This window comes from Dunckerocampus dactyliophorus, chromosome 19 (genome assembly GCF_027744805.1).
Source record: "Dunckerocampus dactyliophorus isolate RoL2022-P2 chromosome 19, RoL_Ddac_1.1, whole genome shotgun sequence".
In the NCBI taxonomy this organism is placed as follows: domain Eukaryota; kingdom Metazoa; phylum Chordata; class Actinopteri; order Syngnathiformes; family Syngnathidae; genus Dunckerocampus; species Dunckerocampus dactyliophorus.
The window spans coordinates 15,338,798-15,356,836 of NC_072837.1; the positions used below are offsets into that span (position 1 = coordinate 15,338,798).

Here is an 18,039-nt window from a genome sequence, read left to right on the forward strand (position 1 = left end):
GGCAGGAACAGGGCAGCTTATCCTTTTCTGCTTGGCTGTGTTGTGCTCAGCCAATGGGGGTGTAGGAGCTCCAGTATTTGTTGGTGAGACCGACTGCACATACTACTTTGACTGGCAGACGGCGCACGCCTGCGTCAAGGAGAAGGAGGATCTCCTGTGCCGGGTCACCGATGGCAGAAAGCATTATGACCTTTCACCCCTCACCAGATACCCTGGTGAGTTTGGAAATTCAGTTTTTATTCCACCTGACTGCACAGGAACTGAATGATGGATTGAAAACAAATCAAACAAGTTGTCCTCTTTGTGTCCGAAATGTTTCAGAGTCAGGGCTGAACTTGAACTGGGAGGTGGTAAATGCAGAATCTCCAGAACTTGATTCAAAACGCTTTTACCTCAACGTTTGCCACAAAGTTATCCAGGAGGGAGGAGCCGCCGGCTGCCCGGAGAACGCTGCCTTTTGTGCCGTAGGTAAGAAGAGAGATTCACACAGAAATTTCCATATACACTATTTTTCGGACCATTAAGTCGCTCCAGAGTACAAGTTGCTGCAGCCAAAAAATGTGTTTTGAGAAGAAAAAATATTCGCACTGTACTACAGGTATATGGCCCATTTATTTTCAAATTTATTTCACAAAATTCAAATCATTTAATCTGGAAAGGCAACTTATTCAACTACACAACAGCATAAAGAACATACCAGGGAGGCCGAATAGGCTAAATTAACATAACAAGGCAGCGAGACCAACAAGCAAGTTCGCAGTAAGCAGCTTCACCTAGCGCCCGATCTTATTCCGCATTGCTGGATGGCAGCAGCAGCTTACACCCGTAGTTGGCACAAGCCTAGAGCCCCCTCTCACGGCTCTTGACAGTAATGTTCGCTTCCTGGTTCATGTCAGTCAGTATGAATTAACATTTCAAAACATGTTCAAAGTGTGGCCCACGGCTGTTTTTTTTTTTATCGGCCCGCATCACATTTTAAAAACATGATTTAACAAGAAAACTAAAAAAAAAAAAAAAAAAATGGAAAAATCTGCTATAATTTGACACAAATAAAGTCAAAATGTTAAGAGAAAAAATTCGAAAGAGTTGCAAAAACCAAAAAAATTTTGTATTTTTTGGAAAATTAGGTTACGGAAAAAGTTATATTATGGGAATAAATTCAGAATATTATGAAAAGAAAATTTACAAAGATTACTTAAGAAGCAAGTTGAAATATTTTCACGACAAAAATAGGGGAAAAAAGGGGAAGAGTGAAGCTGATACTAATACTAGGCTTTTCCACCTATATCACAAAGCTGATGCAGGTTTTTCTTGAAATATACAGTATATAACTTCCTAGCATACCAAAGTGACATAGTTGCATCCTTTCATTTTTCACTATATGGCCCTCGCTGGGAAAAGTTTGGACACCCTTGTGTTCCATGATATATACTCTAAATACACCCCTGATCAAAATCAGCTGATCAAATGTTTGAGAGCACATCTTTGAAAAGTCTAAATGTTGCCAACAATGTCATTTAGTGTCTCTGTCATGGTCTCTTGATGGCAAAATCAAAAAAGCGCTTTTTCTCTTTGAATGCGTTGGTATTGTTGAGCTGCGTAAGCAATGTCTCTCGCAGCGCTCCATTGCTGATGAGGTTGGACACAGTAAAACAGTCATTTCAAACTTCTTCAAACATCCTGACCCGGAGGATCCCATTGGCTGTTTGTCAAGACAGGAGACCATCCTCGGCCCAAATGAAGGTTGTTACTGGTGGCGATTGCAGTCCAATAACCATCAGACACCATCTGCCAGAGAAGGCTTTTAAGAAGAGAAAAGGTTTTCAAAGGCCTCATCTCCTTCAACACCACAAAATTGCCCTTTTGGAATTTGCAGGAGAGCACCAAACATGGGACATTGAAAGGTGTAAGAGAGTTTTTTTTCTCTAATGAGAAAAACATTTTACCTTGGTGGTCCTGATGGCTTCCAACAACACTGGCATGACAAGGAGATCCCACCCGAGTTGTTTTGTGGGGGCGGGCACCATCATGATCCTTCAATGGAACAATGGAGCTTCAGGTTGTGCAGGGGCGTCAAATGGCTATGTGAAGATGTTGCTGGGGGCGTCCCTCATGGCTGAAGGCCCTCGTCTGTGTGGTAATGACTGGCTTTTTCAACAGGACAACGCTGCACTTCACAAAGGACTTCTTCCAGAAAAACAAGCTCACTATTTTGGACCATCTTGTGTGTTCCCCTCATCTAAATCCAATGGAGAACATTTGGGGGATGGATGGCAAGGGAAGTTTACAAAAATGGACATCTGTTCCAGAAAATAGATGCCCTCCGTGTAGCCATCTTCACCACCTGGATCAACATTCGCACTAGCCTCCTGGAAACACTTGCATCAAGCATGCCCAAACCCATTTTCAGCTGATTAACAAGAATGGCACAGCTGCTCATTAAGGCAAGGCATGTTTATTTATAGAGCACAATTCATACAAAAGGTAATTCAAAGTGCTTTACAGAAAAGAAGGGTAAAATTACTTCATAAAATCATTCTATAAAAACATAACATCATTCTAAAATCATTACATAAAATTCCATAGATCATTCCAAAACAAAAAAGACTAAGAATGAAGAGTGCAGTTAAAATACTTTGAGTTGTCATATGCGCAGTTGAATAGAAGTGTTTTCAGCTTGGATTTGAGCATTGCCAAAGTTGAGGATTGTCGCACATCTTCTGGAAGATTGTTCCAGATTTTGGCAGCATAAAACTGAAACGCAGGCGACAACTTCCTGAACTTGTCAGACCTCGAGTTGGTTTATGTGACTCCAACAAATCAGAGATGTACTTTGACCATGAAAAGCAGAGCTGTTTTAAAGTCTATTTTCTGAGCAACAATACGCCTGTGCACAGACCTGAGTACTGGACTAATATGGTCATATTTCCTGGTTCTAGTCAGGACTCGAGCAGCAGCATTCTGGATGTACTGCAGCTGCTTTACTGCTCATTTAGAGAGCCCAGTGACAAGGCCGTTACAGTAGTCTAGCCTGCTGGAGACAAAGGCATGGATTAGTCTCTCTAAATCTGGCTTAGACGCTATTCCCTTGATTTTGGCAATGTGTTTCAGATGGTATAAAGCTATTGATTTAATGTGGCTGTTAAAATTCAGGTCTGAGGTCATTATTACTCCTAGATTTCTAACCTGATGATTAGGTTTTAGAGAAAGCATCTCTAGGTGACTGATAACACTTTCTCCTTATTTCTGTGGGCCAAAAACAATTATTTCAGTTTTGTCTGAGTTGAGCTGGAGAAAGTTGTTTTGCATCTACACACTGATATGTTTGATGCAGTGACAAAGTAAATATGCAGGACCGTGTTCACCGGCCGTTAGTGACACGTAGATTTGAGTGTTGTCTGCATAGTTGTGGTAGGACAGTGTCGTTGCAGCTGCGTATTAGTTGGCCTAAAGGAAGCATGTACAGATTGAACAATAGAGGTCCTAGGATTGACCCCTGGGGAACCCCACAAGTCATAGCCATTTGCTCCATTTACTCACTCATTTTGTGAACATTTTGTTTTCATTTAGGGGTCTTTTTATGTTTTGGAGCTCTACTTAGAACCTCCTTAAGATCCAACTTTACAAAACGTAAATTCTGGCAATTGTTCAACTGGTTGTAAAATTTTGATCAGGAGTGTATTTTGATATAAGTCACACCTGACTATAAGTTGAAGGACCAACCAGACTATGACAAAAAGTGCCTTTTATAGTCTGGAAAATACAGTATGTTGCATCAAGATCATTTGTTGTTGCCGAAAATATTGAATGTCAATGTGTTTGTGTTTTAGATAAAGACCAGAAGGTCATCAGCCTGGGCAGCTTCCTCTCCTCCCCCCAGAAGACTGAAAAAGGAAATGACATCAGACTAGTGTACACTGATGGAGATTTATGCAGCAAAACGACAAAGATTCAAACTATCCTGACACTCAAATGCAAACCAGGTGTGTTGGATAATAATATGAATACGAATCATGCTGTGTTATGTGCAGAGCCGCCAACTGCCAAATTGCTCTTATCTCCTGACATCCTAACAGAAGTTAAAAATCTCCCAGCTTGTGATGTTTTTGTGTGCATCTAAAATATGAAAATATGGCTGAGCACAGAGGAGCCAGTTGAGGAAACACTATGATAGGAGCCGTCTGCACCAGGAGCCCAGACTTCCCTCTTTCTGGCCACTTTGTCCAGCTCCTCCTGGCAATCCCAAGGCATTCCCAGGCCAGTTGAGAGACATATTCTCTCCAATGTGTCCTGGATCTACCCTGAGACCTTCACCCGGTTGGACGTGGCCTGAACACCTCCCCAGTGAGCAGTGAGGTGTCCGGGAGGCATCCTCCTCTGAGGAACACTGGAAGATAAAACTAATCAAACTCATAAACATAAAATACACATAGGACTATTAATAGAAATATAAGATTAAAATGAATAATAAACATATGATTAAAATTTAAAATGAAAATAAGAATATAAAATTGAATAACAATTTTAAATAAACAGGATAAAATAGGATAATAAATAAATAAACAAGATAGAATATAAATAGAATAATAGAGAAACAGAATAACAATAAAAAGCATCTCAGTGTTGCCTTGACAGAGACTAGGGCTATATTGTTACGATGATACAAAACCAATTTTTGGTATATTTGAATATGTGGATAAAAACTCAGCTCAGAATAAAAAATAACGCCCAAGTTTTTAACATGTGTTGATGGTGTAAAGCAGGTGTCCCCAACCTGCTACCAGTTTGTGGGCGGGGCCTCACCGACCGTTGGAAATTCTCAGGTGCAAACAAAAATTGTTTTCCTATGGGAAAAATTGCCTCCCTTTTTGTACGTTTCAGTTTTTGTCAAACCTTTTGGAACGCATTAATGAGGAAAACGGAGGTTCCACTGTCCTGGTGATCTGTTGAACTTTTGTCTGTCTTTACAGGCAATCTGGAGAGCGCCCCTGTCCTCCGCAGCATTTCGTCTGATCGCTGCGTGTATGAGCTGGAGTGGTACACTGCCGCCGCTTGTGTCCTCTCCAAGACACGGGGGGACAACTGCAAGGTGGAGGACACACAGGCTGGTAGGCGTCACACGTTTCAGTGTGCCATTTGAATCTTGAATGTGATGGGAAGAGAGTCATTCAACACTTTTTCTTGCCAGGCTTTTCGTTTGACTTGTCGCCGCTCTCTAAGGCCGACGGCGGCTTCTACAACCTGACCAACGACAACTACGACTACTACATCAACGTATGCGGCCCAGTGAAAGCCGCCACATGTCCTGAAAATGCAGGCGCTTGCCAAGTAGAAAAAAGGTAAATAAAATATACTTGTACTTATTTTATTTCATACGTCTTCTCAGAAGATATTTTTTTAATTTCCCAGCAACTGAAGCGTCAATCTTAATTCAGACGTATGCAGAAGGTGGATATGGAAGATGATGTACAATCCTAATCCTGTTCTGATCCTATTGTTCAACCTGACCTCTATATTTGCTTATTTACATGTCTTCTATGTTTTTGCCATTTTAGTAGTTGGAGTCTTGGGCAAGCAAACTCCAGACTGTCCTACTATGACGGCCTGATCCAGTTGTCCTACACCAATGGTTCCCAGTACAACAATGAGCAACACACACTCCGATCCACACTCATCTCCTTCCTCTGTGACCATGAAGCCGGCGCCGGAAAACCTGAATTCCAGGTAGATCACCTCGCTTGCATGTTGCTTTGTTTTTTTTTTTTCCTCTCATTTCTTCCAAGCAGCTTCTGATCTTTTGTGATAATATTCACTCAATGCAGGTGGAGGACAAGTACACGTATAACTTCCGCTGGTATACGTCGTATGCATGTCCTGAAAGGCCTCATGAGTGTTTGGTGACGGATCCCAACACTCTGGACCAGTATGACCTATCCAGGTACAGCCATTAATTATTATCGAAGCGCTCATGTTCAAACCAGGTGTACACCAACCATCAGTCTTTTCGCCTGCTGTCTTCAGCTTGTCTCGCACATCCTCCGCCGGCAACTGGCAAGCCATGGACCTGTCTGACACCACGAGCCTGAAGAAGTATTACATCAACATCTGTCGACCCATCAACGCCGTCACAGGCTGCGACCGCCACGCCTCTGTCTGCCAAATGCAGTACACCACCACGCAGGTGTGAACTGCTGTCCTTTGAGACGTGGAGACCGATAAACAATAGTAGTTTGTCTTCAAAAGATAATAATGGTCTGTTCCAGGGCTATCCAAAGGAAGTGGTGTCTGTCAGCAACATGGGTATTTCCAAGCGTCGCCCAATCATCGAAGGGCGGGACCGGCTGCTGCTGGAGTTCACTGATGGCGCCCCCTGCGAGTCTGAGGGCCAAAAGTTGACGTACTCTACACGCATCCACCTGGTGTGCTCCAGGGGAACTTTGGTACGTTTAGGCTATGTTGGCGGCCCAACATCGTGCATGAGTTACTTACTTTGTATCCATCACCACTCAGTCAATGGGCCCGCGATTCCTCATGTACCAGAACTGTACCTCCAACTTCATATGGGAGACCAGGGCCGCCTGCGCCATCACCACCACCAGGAACAATGTGAGTTGCTTCTCGCACGTACTGTACCTGGTTGCTGGAGTTTGGAATGATGACACACTGCAAAATGATGGACCTTTTTTTCCTCAGAGTTGTGCTGTGATGGACCCCAACACCGGCTTGGAATTCAACCTGCAGCCACTGGCCTCCAAGACTGGATACAAGACCAGAGCCAATGGAAAGGACTTCCTGGTATGACCTACACATGCACGCAAAAATATTTGCATCAAGTCTCGAATGCATTCACACTTGGCAAAAGAAAGCACTTCATTAAGAGTACATTACCTCTGTCCCATCTTGTAGGTGAACATCTGTGCAGATGTGGCAGAATGTGGGCCGGGAATGGCGGGCTGTGAGATGGAAGACGGGCATCCCGTCAGCCCGGTGGGGGTGGAGAAGACACTGCAGTACTCCACAGATGGCCTACTGAAGCTAACGTACAAGGGACCTCGGGATGATTCTACAGGTAATGTGATACGATACACAAATGTTTCAGATTAGTGTTTCTCTTTCTGAAAGTGTTTGCTTCCTTCTTTTCTCTTTCAGCAACTCGGGACACCTTCAGCATTAATTTTGTTTGCAATCAAACCACTCACCCCGGCTCACTGAAGCTGCTGCGGGAGGACTTGAGCACTTTGCCCAGCCACGTGGTCCACAACGTCCTCTTTGAGTTCTCCACCGCACTGGCCTGCGTCCCTGCCCCGGTGGACTGCCGCGTTATCGGTATGGACACAATGCAGTCCCACATACCATAACCTCAGAAGATCATCTTTCAGTAAACGTGCCGGTGTGGCCTCTAGATTCCCATGGCAACGAGTATGACCTGAGTCACCTGGTCCGAGACGGAGAGGACAGACCCTGGGTTGCCATAGATACAGACGTAGTAACATCACGCAGCTTCTACATCAACGTCTGCAAACCCCTCCCCTCTCTGAAGGACTGTCCCGGTCAGTGTCGACGTCGTCTTTGTATTCTACTACACAGCCAAACGTTGGTCTTTTAAAAAAATGCACTAATGTCTCGCTCTAGTTGGTCCTTTGGGTGCATGCCAGGTGATTGGGAGCACCAGTTACAACCTGGGTCTGGTCCAGGCCAGCCCCCAGGTGGCGGAGGATGGCTCCATCAGCATCCTCTATCATAACGGCGACCCTTGCGGTGCTTCGTCTCGCTTCTCGACACGCATCATTCTGCTGTGTGACGACAGCCCTGTGAGTAATCAATTACAGCATTGATCAGCAATGTTGCCATTTAGGTTATTGCTATGTCAGCTACCACTTCATATTTTATTTATTTATTCCTTCTAAGCTGAAAATGTAACTGATAGTGTCCCTGTTAGACAAATTTTTAACTCCTCTTTAGTTCTTATTGTCATTGTTAAAAGATCACCATTGTTTCTTTGTGGGTTTGCGATTTCAGGGCTCCCCAATGTTCGACCGGCAGGACGGTTGTGAGTATGTCTTTATCTGGAGGACATCTGAGGCCTGTCCCGTCAGGAAGTCCCAAGGTTAGTCAGACTCTGAGAATAGTGAATAACCGAAACAGTAATTAAGCACCAACTTTTACTATGCAGACCTCTAAAGCCAAGACACAACTAATAACGCCGTTGGTGGATGTACTGTAGCATACATTATGGCAGTGTACAGTCATAAATCACTTATACCCTCGTCACACTAGACGCAGAATGAGCCAGAATGCCATCGGAATGAAAAATCTTGCTTTCTTCCTGGATATTCAAGGTGCATTGTAATAATTCTGACTGCGTTCTGCGTGCATTCCAAATATTAGGGCCTATTCTGGTGGCCGGCCCGAATGTTTTTAGCATGCTAAAAACCTTTTGAGGTGGATTGGAAGTGGAAAAATATCGAATAAGATTCAAAAGGTATTCTGACTGCACTCTGACTACATTCTAAATATTCTTAAACAGCATTCCAAACATTCTGATCGATTAGGGGGGAAAAAAAACCTGCAGCCAGCTGCTGCAGAAAAACCACTGATAACTCATTCAATACCAAAGACGTAGTTATGTTTTTGTAAATCATTGGCTTGAACAGGTACTTTAAAAATGGAAAACATGATACTTTTATCCAAAATCAGTGCCTTTTTATTTTTACAGAATTTTGTGACATGCAATTTGAACACAATAGTAATTTAAATACTTAACAATAATTTTAACTTACAATAATATACATAAAATGATAGCAAAGTCATAAAATCACCAATATGAAATGAAATCCACAACAAATTGTCATTGAACACAAATGTGCAAAAAATCTGCAAGATTTTGCAGTACTTAAAGTGCATGTATTGTGAATGTACCCAGCTCACCGTTGGCTGATAATGAGGAAGTGTTGTATTGTGTGATGGAGTGGAGAGTGGCGGAGGAACGTGTACGCGTTTAGCGTATTGGAACTGAGCTCTGCTATTGGTGTATTAAGTCAGCATTAAGGTTTAAAAATTGCACCAGACTCTGTGTGTCTCTGTCGGGATGTTGCATTACTTACAGCAGTTACTTAGACAATATCACCTTCATGCACTTGTTGCCGGTGGCTGAGTCTCTATTCATTCAACACCCAAATGAGGCACCGATAGCTACTTAGTTTTTCAGTTCGGTTACGCCATAACAGTACTGAATTTTGGTACACATCCCTATTAAACAGTAGTGCTTGCTCTGTGCTTGTCTTCTCAGGGGATGAGTGTCGTGTCCGTGACCCAAGGAGTGGCTACGAGTTCAACCTGAGCTCCCTGAAGGGGAAAGACTACCCAGTGAGACGTGACAAGTACATCTACCACCTGTCGGTCTGCACGGGGCTCCAGAGAGGTGTTTGCACTGACAAAGACACGGGAAGTGACGTTGTCTCCTCGTGCCAAGTGGACGGAAGCTCCCACAAGATAGCAGGTGGCCATTTGCACAGGTGTAAATACATTTGTCACATCTTTGGTGTGTGAATTGTATGTAATTATCATTTATGTGTGTGCAGGAATGGCGAACCAGCGTCTGAGTTACGTGGGAGATCAGCTCATCCTGAACTACACCAATGGAGAGAAGTGCCACCAGATATACCAAAGATCCACAGAGATCTACTTTTCCTGTCACCCTGACAGGAACCCCGTGGGTTTCACACTTCCAACACAAATACCACAGTTCTTCTACTCCTTAGCAAATATGAATATGTATGTGCTTTTGTTGCTTAAGGGAGCACCAGAGTTCATCAAGGAGACTCCAGACTGCACGTACCTGTTTACCTGGCCCACTGCTCTTGCATGTATTCCTGTCAAAAGCACTAGCTGTTCCTACCAGTAAGATGCTGCTCAACCAGCAAAGACACTCCATTTCCATGTTGCACTGATTGTATTAGATTTTCATAGCTGATAGTTATTGTTGTTGGCGTGTCCTGTCCCTAGTGACAGTCTGGGACACTCATATGACCTCTCACCTCTGGCCATGGAGACTCAAAACTGGGAAGTGGAGCCATCGACTGCCGACACCAGCAAACGATTCTACATTAACGTCTGCAGGTCACTGGTGCCGCAGGGAGGTGCGTGGTTCTCCTGTCGCATTCTGACACCTACGGCATGTGCAAGTTTGCGTTGCATAGTTGCAGGAAAAGTTCTGCAAACTGTGATTATTTTCTTTTATTATCAGTGAAATACATGCAAAGGTTGTGTTCTCATGTCCTGGTAGGTTCATGGAAGTGCCCATCCAACGCTGCGTCCTGCGTGAAGGTTGGAGATGAGTATGAGAGTTTGGGGGAAGTGAAGACGGGTCCTACGTGGGACAAGAGTGTGCTGAAGCTGCAGTACACCAGTGGCCACTCCTGTCCTGACGGAGTCCGCAAGAAGAGCACCATTATTCGGTTCAAGTGTGACAGAGAACAAGTAGTACGTTAAAAGTGCATAGAGATGCTTTGTTTGACTTAATTAGCAATGTAACATATAGTCCTTTACCCTCTCAGGACTCCCGGCCAACCCTTATTTCTGCCATTGAGGAGTGTTTGTACACTTTCCTGTGGTTAACAGCCGCCGCCTGCCCCCTGAACAGCACCCAACATGATGGCTGTAGAGTCGCCAACCCCGCTACAGGTCACCTTTGTCACTCAGATGCCTCTTACTTTTGTCCTTGTGTAATTCTTAATAAAGGTTTTACCCTACAGGGCATTTGTTTGACCTGAACACACTGACCCGGGATGGAGGCTACACGGTATACGACCATGATGAGCACAGGAGGATGTTCCGCATGAACATTTGTGGAGATATGGCCAATGCGGGATGTAGCCCCGGAACCGGTATGTCTCACCGCCAAACTTTATATTCGCATTTATTGAAAGATAACATTTCCATGGTCATAAGCTTTGGGTAGTGACCGAAAGGACAAGATGGTGGATGCAAGCGGGCAAAATTAGTTTTCTCTGTAGGGTGGCTTGTCTCTCCCTTAGAGATAAAGTGAGAAGCACTGTCATCCAGGAGAAAGTCGGAGTAGAACCGCTGCTTTTCCGCATTGAGAGGAGCCAAACGAGGTGGCTCGGGCATCTGGTCAGGATGCCTCCCGGTCGCTTCCCTGGGAAGGTGTTCAGGGCACATTCAACCAGTAGGAGTCCTCAGGGAAGACCCAGGACACGTTGGAGAGACTAGGTCTGTCAACTGGCCTGGGAACACCTCGGGACCAGTCGGGAGGGGCTGGACGAAGTAGCCAGGGAGAGGGAAGTCTGGGCTTCCCTGCTTAGACTGCAGCCCCTGCAAGCCGACCTCGGATAAGCGATAGAAGGTGGATGGAAAACATCTAAAACTCTAAAATCAGCTCATTTATGTTGTGGTGACTCCATCTGCAAATCACCCCCAATTTGATATTTAATGGTCCTATTTAAAAAAAAAAAAAAAAAAAAAAAATCTTCAAGGGCTCAAAGTTCCCTGCCCGTTTGCATTTACTTGAATCGTCCACGCAGGCAGTCGGATGAGACTTTAACTCTGTAGGAGTAATTTATGCATCCTACAGCCAAACGTGCTGCTTACAAAGTATTTTGATTTCCATCAAGGTACTTTGACTACTATGTCCAAACAAACGAAAAAAAAGCATAACCACAGAGCTTTTCCCTTTAGTGTAGCACTGTACTGCTAATTCTAAAAAAAAACAAACAGACTTTTTTTAGGCGTGATGAAGCACGTGTAGCACTGTCCTAGTTACTGATTAGTCCTGCTCGGATGACCAAATAGACAATGCACATCAGGGGAGACTAACAAAGTACTAGAATATTTGAAATGACTGACTCCTGTTTCAGTAGCTGTTATAACGTCATGCATCTTTGACACTGCTGTTTTTTAAATGGCGACTTCAAACACGTGGAAGCTACCCATGATGCCTTGTTCACCACTACTGCCCCACCATCCACAGTCATAAGTGATATGTGTCTGCTAAAGTGTAGGGTTGTGACAGGATCTCGTAACACAAGACCTCGCGAGATTGTGCTATGGCAGGGGTGCTCACACTTTCTCAGCCTGCGAGCTACTTTTAAAATGACCAAGTCCCAAAGATCTAACTCCTACTATAAATATAGAAAATATATATTTAAATATATATTTAATATTTATGCACGTTGTACATTTAATGGGGTGCAAGTTATAAGTTGCACCCCAAGTTAAGTCCACATGATCTGTCTCTTAGTATAAAACATATATATAAAATCTAACCAGTAGACTTTTAAACTACTATACAAAATACTGATGATTAATATGCCACATTCACAGTTTCAAAGTTTACAGGTAATCAAAGTAGCTGATCAAATTCACAATTCAATTGAATCGAGGAAAAGGCTTCTTGAGACATCATCTGTACTTCTGTGAAGAAGGTGTCGGACATTTCGCTCCTCATCCGAAGAGCTTCGTCAGCGAATGAGGTGAAGCCAGGGCCGAGCCAGAACAATAGATGCTAACGAGCCAGTATCAGAGTCGTTCATACCCAATTCAGGGAGCGACACTTCCCTTTTATCGGAGGTGTTAACAGCAGGATAGGATTATACCACTACTCCGCCCAGGCTTAGTGTAAGGAACCAATAGTAGGAGGGTGTTGGCACACCAATTCCGCCCACTCTTACTGTATTTAAGGCCTAAGCTACCAGCACTTATTAGTTCGCTGACGAAGCTCTTCGGATGAGGAGCGAAATGTCCGACACCTTCTTCACAGAAGTACAGATGACGTCTCAAGAAGCCTTTTCCTCGATGGACAACTCCTGTACGACTGAGAGCCTACACAGACAAATTCAATCGAATATTTTCCATCTGGGGTCAACAGCTGCTGCGGTAGGAATGTCCAAGCAGAAGCTGAAGTTATTCCACATTTGATCAAAGTTACTTAGGATTTGTCAGTCAAAAGACGATCCCCGTATATGACATCTGTCAAAACATATGGTAGTCCGTAGTAGTAGATACCAATTAACTACTTCCTGAAACGGCACTGTAAACATCATGGGAACTCTACTTCTTTTAGTGTTAAACATAAGGTCATAGGTTATGGGTCAGCACCCCCTCCTCACCCTCCTGACCTTACTCCTGTAGCTGACCCCCTCCTCACCCTGTTCCAGTAATTTTCCATTTCTTTGTGTGACTTTACTTCCTACTTAATAAAAAGCGGGCGCGGACGGCGGAATTTTGACAGTCTGGAGGAGCAAACATGAGCTCTGCTGTCCCACTCGAGTGAAAGACAATCTTGGCTGGTATGAGTCTGTTCCTTTGAGTAGTTATACAGTCCAGTACTTGTCTTGGTTATCTGCAAGGATTTCCCTGACAACATTTTAATCAGGTTAATCCCAGTTTCCAAAGTAATCATGATTAATCACCATTTGCAACTATGTCTGAAATATGCCCATTTTTACTGGATTTTATTGAAAGAAAGATAAAAGACAGGACAGGATTATAATATATTGGTATGTATTAACAGCTCCAAATGAACTGAAACTTGAAATCAAGCTTAAAGATAGCACACATGCCTAAAAATCTATTTACCTAACACTATTTTTTTTTAAATAGCAGAACATTTGATTCACACGTTAACCGTGTTATTATGAGCAAAGAGGGGTTGCATTCAAAGACACCACCATGTACCACCAAGTTGAATTCACTTTTTGAGTTTATTTTCTCAGATTTCCAAGCATACTTAAATGCAGAAAATTGTACTTGCTCATTAAGAGTTGTACAGTGAGTGAAAAGAATATCCACTTATTGTTTTTCTTTGTCTTTCTGTTTATTTAGACCACACGTATACCCATAATAAAGACGTTGTTGTGATGTTCGGATTGTCTGTGAATGCATCTAGCGGTAGTCGAGTGACAATGTGGAAGTGTCGTTCCGGGCTCGAGACGTGTTTGTTTGGAGCTGGAGATACATATATGTTGTTGGAATTGCACTGCTGTTGATGTGCTCGCCATGATGCGCATGCGTTAGTTACGCTAAAAAATGTAACTTAATTAATGAAATAAATTAGTTACCGCTGTTAACGCCCTATTTTTGACGGGCCTAGCCTTTACATAACTACGCAGCAACATAAATGACTAATAGCAGCAGTGACAACTGCTGTCATTATTTTAACTTTTATCATTTTTAGTTTTTGTTTCAATTTGTGGAAAAAATTTCAACAGTTAAAAGTGTCATGCTTAGGTCAGGCATACAAAGTTATAAAACATTTAAAAATGTATACATTCATATATTCTGTCCTTGTAGTTTTCTTAAAAGTAATGACAAAATATCATTTAGTCTCTTTTAGGGAGTTGAGTGTATTGTGACACTCTTACTGAGGTGTATTCACATTTGTCGCAGCCGTGTGCATTAAAGATGGCAGCAGCGTGCTCAGCGGCGGCCAGTCCAGTAGGAAACTGTCGTACAAGGACCATGTTGTAGAGCTGACGTATGAAGGAGGAAGCCCGTGTCCTGCAGACCCCGCCCGCCAACACAGCACTGTCATCCACTTCATCTGCAAGTATGGCCGCTTCCTCCTCTGCGCTTGAACTAGCACTACTTCTGGCTAACTGAAGATGTCTGATGCGTTCCGTAGGCCACCCAGCATGAGCTCAGCCCCTCCAGAACCCGTCCTTATCGACTCCAGTGCTGACACCTGCACGCACTTGTTTGCTTTTCACACACCGCTGGTGTGCGAACAACCTGTGAGTATATTTACGTGTGTATAGATAAAGATGTGTGTGTTCCTAAATCTGTTTCTGGTTATTTTCTCACCGCTTACCTTAATTGACGCCTGATGTCAACCTCTCAGGTAACGTGTTCTGTCCAGAACGGCTCTGCCATTATTGACCTGACGCCTCTGATCCATGTCAACGGATACTACACCGCCACAGGTCCGAGAAGACTTGTCATGTCTAGCCAACCTGATGTGGTCCATATTTCCTGTAGCCTCACATCTTTTTCTCTCCGTCCTGTTTTAGATGACGATGTGGATCAAAACGATGACTCTCCAGACTTTTACATCAACATCTGCCAGCCTCTTAACCCCATCCCAGGAGTCACCTGCCCTCCTGGTGCAGCCGTCTGTATGGACCCAGACAATGGGCCCCCAATTGTGAGTCCCAAATTTGGACATGTGAGGAATTGTCAGAATGCTAAACTTGTAATTGCTGTCTTGAAACGAAAGGACATCGGCCGCATGACCAGTGGCCCTCAGATCAGCTCATCAGGCGATGTGTCCATCACCTACTCCAGCTTCACCAAGTGTGTGTCGGACCCAGCACAGAACTACACGTCTACCATCATCTTCACCTGCCAGAGAGGCGTGGAGCTGGTCAGTGCATTATTTCCTCGACACCAGGGGGGTTCATAGTTTTTCCATTGTGGGCCACATACTGAAAAATCAATTATAAAATATAACAAATATAGCACATCTAAAACAATCCCAGTTGACCAAAGTGCTGTACACAAATAAAATAAAAGTTAAAAATAATGTAAATACAGTGTAAGTAAATACAATTTATGACAGCATCGTGAAGAAAATACTAAATAACAATAGGAGCTCAAAAGAGAAATAAAAGGGAATAGAATCAAGCAAGACATCCTGTCTAACTAGATTTGAATGCCAGGGAGAAGTAGTGGGTTTTCAGTGTGGACTTAAACTGTTCCAAGGACTGGGAGGATCTACCAGGGAGAGGAAGGCTGTTCTACGGTCTGGGGGCTGCCACTGGATAGGCTCCATCTCTGGTTGTGAGCCTGGTTCTGGGCACGGCCAGCAGGAGCTGCTCTGCAGACCTCAGGGTTCTGGGTGGAGTGTAAAAAGGCTTCAGCAGCTTAGCCAAATAAGGCGGGGCCGTGAGGTGCAAACATTTCAAAACAAGAAGTAACATTTGAAATTTAGACTTTTAAGAGTAGCAATCATTTTGATATTTATAATTTTGCAAAACAGGCTAAAACATACCCCATGTAGATAGGCCAAGACGTTATATATATTTAAAGAAAAAACAATCTGCAAGTCAGCTTTGTGTGTTAGGTGACAAAGTGTATTATTATTATTATTAGTTTTATTGGTATTACTTGGTACAACTTTTTCTTGTTACATCAGGGGTCTCCAAACGTTTTCCAACGAGGGCCACAGAGTGAAAAATGAAAGCAACACATGTAGATATGTTAAGACGTTAAATATATTTCATGCAAAATCATCTCAGCTCTGTCATATAGGTGGAAAAGTGTAGTAACTAGGTTCCCAAAGTAGGGTACACGAACCCCCAGGGGTACACCAATTGTAATAGCGGGTATGTGAATAAAAATGAAAAACAATTAGTGCCGAACACTTACAATTACGAGTGGAGTCCACCTGAATGCCGAATGGAGCAGAAAGGAGACAGAGCATGAAGTTCTTGTTGCTCTGTGTGCATTATATGAACAATATACAATATTTTGTCCATTAAGTGTGTTTCATCATGAAAATTTCATTTATATTGGTGTTCCAATCCCTGCACAGCACAGCGGTGAAAACCCGTCACTGTGAGTGGGAGTTCCCCAGAAAATGAGCCCTGACATTAGTTGTATGTAGATTTGTACCTTGGTTACTGCTTTATCGTGATCGCAAAACACACATTTTTGACCCGGAATTACTATAAAATTAATTAACAAATTAATTATGTTCAACATTTTAAGTTAATTAACATAAAAACGTTAGTTTTTTTAAGTGTCCAGGAGTAGGGGCTACATGGCTTCAACTCAAATGTCTGAAGGGGCACACCTCTGTAAAACGTTTGGGAACCACTAGTACAGTATAAGTCCTATCTTGGCTGCCATTTTTGCTTTGTTTTTTATTTTTTCAAGATATTTCAACTTCCTTCTCAAATAATCTGCATACATTTTCTTCTCATATGACTTTATTCCCATCAAAATGGACTTCATTCTCATAATATTATAACTTGTTCCCCAATTAAATTATCCATCCATCTTCTATGCTGCTTATCCTCATTAGGGTCACGGGTATGCTGGAGCCTATCCCAGCTGACTTCGGGCGAGAGGCGGGGTACACCCTGGACTGGTCGCCAGCCAATGGCAGGGCACATATAGACAAACAACCATTCACACTCACATTCATACCTATGGACAATTTAGAGTCGCCAATTAAACTAACATGCATGTTTTTGGAACGTGGGAGGAAACCGGAGTACACGGAGAAAATCGAGCTTGTTTGTTTTTCATAATATTATGACTTTTAAAAAGTAAATATTCCAAGTTTATGCTACTAAAATGACATCATTTTTTCTCATAATATTACGACATTGTTCTGGTACTTTTTCTCATTAGATCACGACTTTTTATTTTGGCTTTATTCTTGAAAAATTACAGTTGATTTTTCCAGTTTTGATGGTTGTTTTTAGTTTAGTTTTTTAAATCGTATGTTTAGAATGTGCTGCGGGCCAATAAAAACACTTTGGACACCCCCCTGCTCTACACCTTTCCTAAGCAGGCACATACTTACTGCCACTCTCTGTCTTCCCAGGGCTCCCCTCGCATGCTCAGGTTGCAGGGCTGCGTGTACATTTTTGAATGGGCGACGCCGGTCGTTTGCTCTGATGTCACCCACACAAGCGGATGCCAGCTCACTGACTCTCAGCTACAGTTCACCTTTGACCTGTCGGCACTCACAGGTGAAGTGGAGGTAAGTACAAACTTGTTTATTCTTTTTTTGTGTCCTGTAGGGCAATGTATCTGTTGATGGTATTGTTGCTATTGGTGTGTGATAGGTCCCACTAGGCTCCAGCAGCTACCTCATCAACGTGTGCAGCTCTGTGGCTGAGCCCGCGTGCAAAGGGAGCGCCGTTTGCCGAGTATCAGGCTCTGGTTCCGACAAATCGGCGTCATCATTCGGCATCAGCAAGGCCATGACGATGGACTTCAAGCATGAGCAGCAGGCTGTTCTGATGCAATATGGCGGTGGCGATCCATGCCCTCCCGGTGTGTCTTGTCCAC

The 18,039-nt window shown here is 43.3% G+C and overlaps 1 protein-coding gene across 1 annotated transcript in view; it reads left to right on the forward strand.

Annotated features, from left to right (window-relative positions):
• igf2r (insulin-like growth factor 2 receptor) overlaps positions 1-18,039 on the forward strand; it is a 44,830-nt gene that overhangs the window by 16,626 nt on the left and 10,165 nt on the right. Inside the window, exons 11-40 of the mRNA XM_054760882.1 lie at positions 51-215; positions 322-468; positions 3,831-3,983; positions 4,971-5,108; positions 5,189-5,339; positions 5,556-5,724; positions 5,823-5,938; positions 6,022-6,181; positions 6,264-6,440; positions 6,511-6,606; positions 6,694-6,795; positions 6,907-7,069; positions 7,150-7,326; positions 7,404-7,550; positions 7,633-7,811; positions 8,020-8,107; positions 9,290-9,499; positions 9,582-9,712; positions 9,797-9,900; positions 10,006-10,139; positions 10,286-10,482; positions 10,557-10,683; positions 10,755-10,886; positions 14,407-14,566; positions 14,642-14,750; positions 14,858-14,939; positions 15,027-15,160; positions 15,233-15,379; positions 17,570-17,728; positions 17,814-18,024. Coding sequence (XP_054616857.1) covers positions 51-215; positions 322-468; positions 3,831-3,983; positions 4,971-5,108; positions 5,189-5,339; positions 5,556-5,724; positions 5,823-5,938; positions 6,022-6,181; positions 6,264-6,440; positions 6,511-6,606; positions 6,694-6,795; positions 6,907-7,069; positions 7,150-7,326; positions 7,404-7,550; positions 7,633-7,811; positions 8,020-8,107; positions 9,290-9,499; positions 9,582-9,712; positions 9,797-9,900; positions 10,006-10,139; positions 10,286-10,482; positions 10,557-10,683; positions 10,755-10,886; positions 14,407-14,566; positions 14,642-14,750; positions 14,858-14,939; positions 15,027-15,160; positions 15,233-15,379; positions 17,570-17,728; positions 17,814-18,024 — 4,365 coding nt within the window. The remainder of the gene's footprint in view (positions 1-50; positions 216-321; positions 469-3,830; positions 3,984-4,970; positions 5,109-5,188; positions 5,340-5,555; positions 5,725-5,822; positions 5,939-6,021; positions 6,182-6,263; positions 6,441-6,510; positions 6,607-6,693; positions 6,796-6,906; positions 7,070-7,149; positions 7,327-7,403; positions 7,551-7,632; positions 7,812-8,019; positions 8,108-9,289; positions 9,500-9,581; positions 9,713-9,796; positions 9,901-10,005; positions 10,140-10,285; positions 10,483-10,556; positions 10,684-10,754; positions 10,887-14,406; positions 14,567-14,641; positions 14,751-14,857; positions 14,940-15,026; positions 15,161-15,232; positions 15,380-17,569; positions 17,729-17,813; positions 18,025-18,039) is intronic.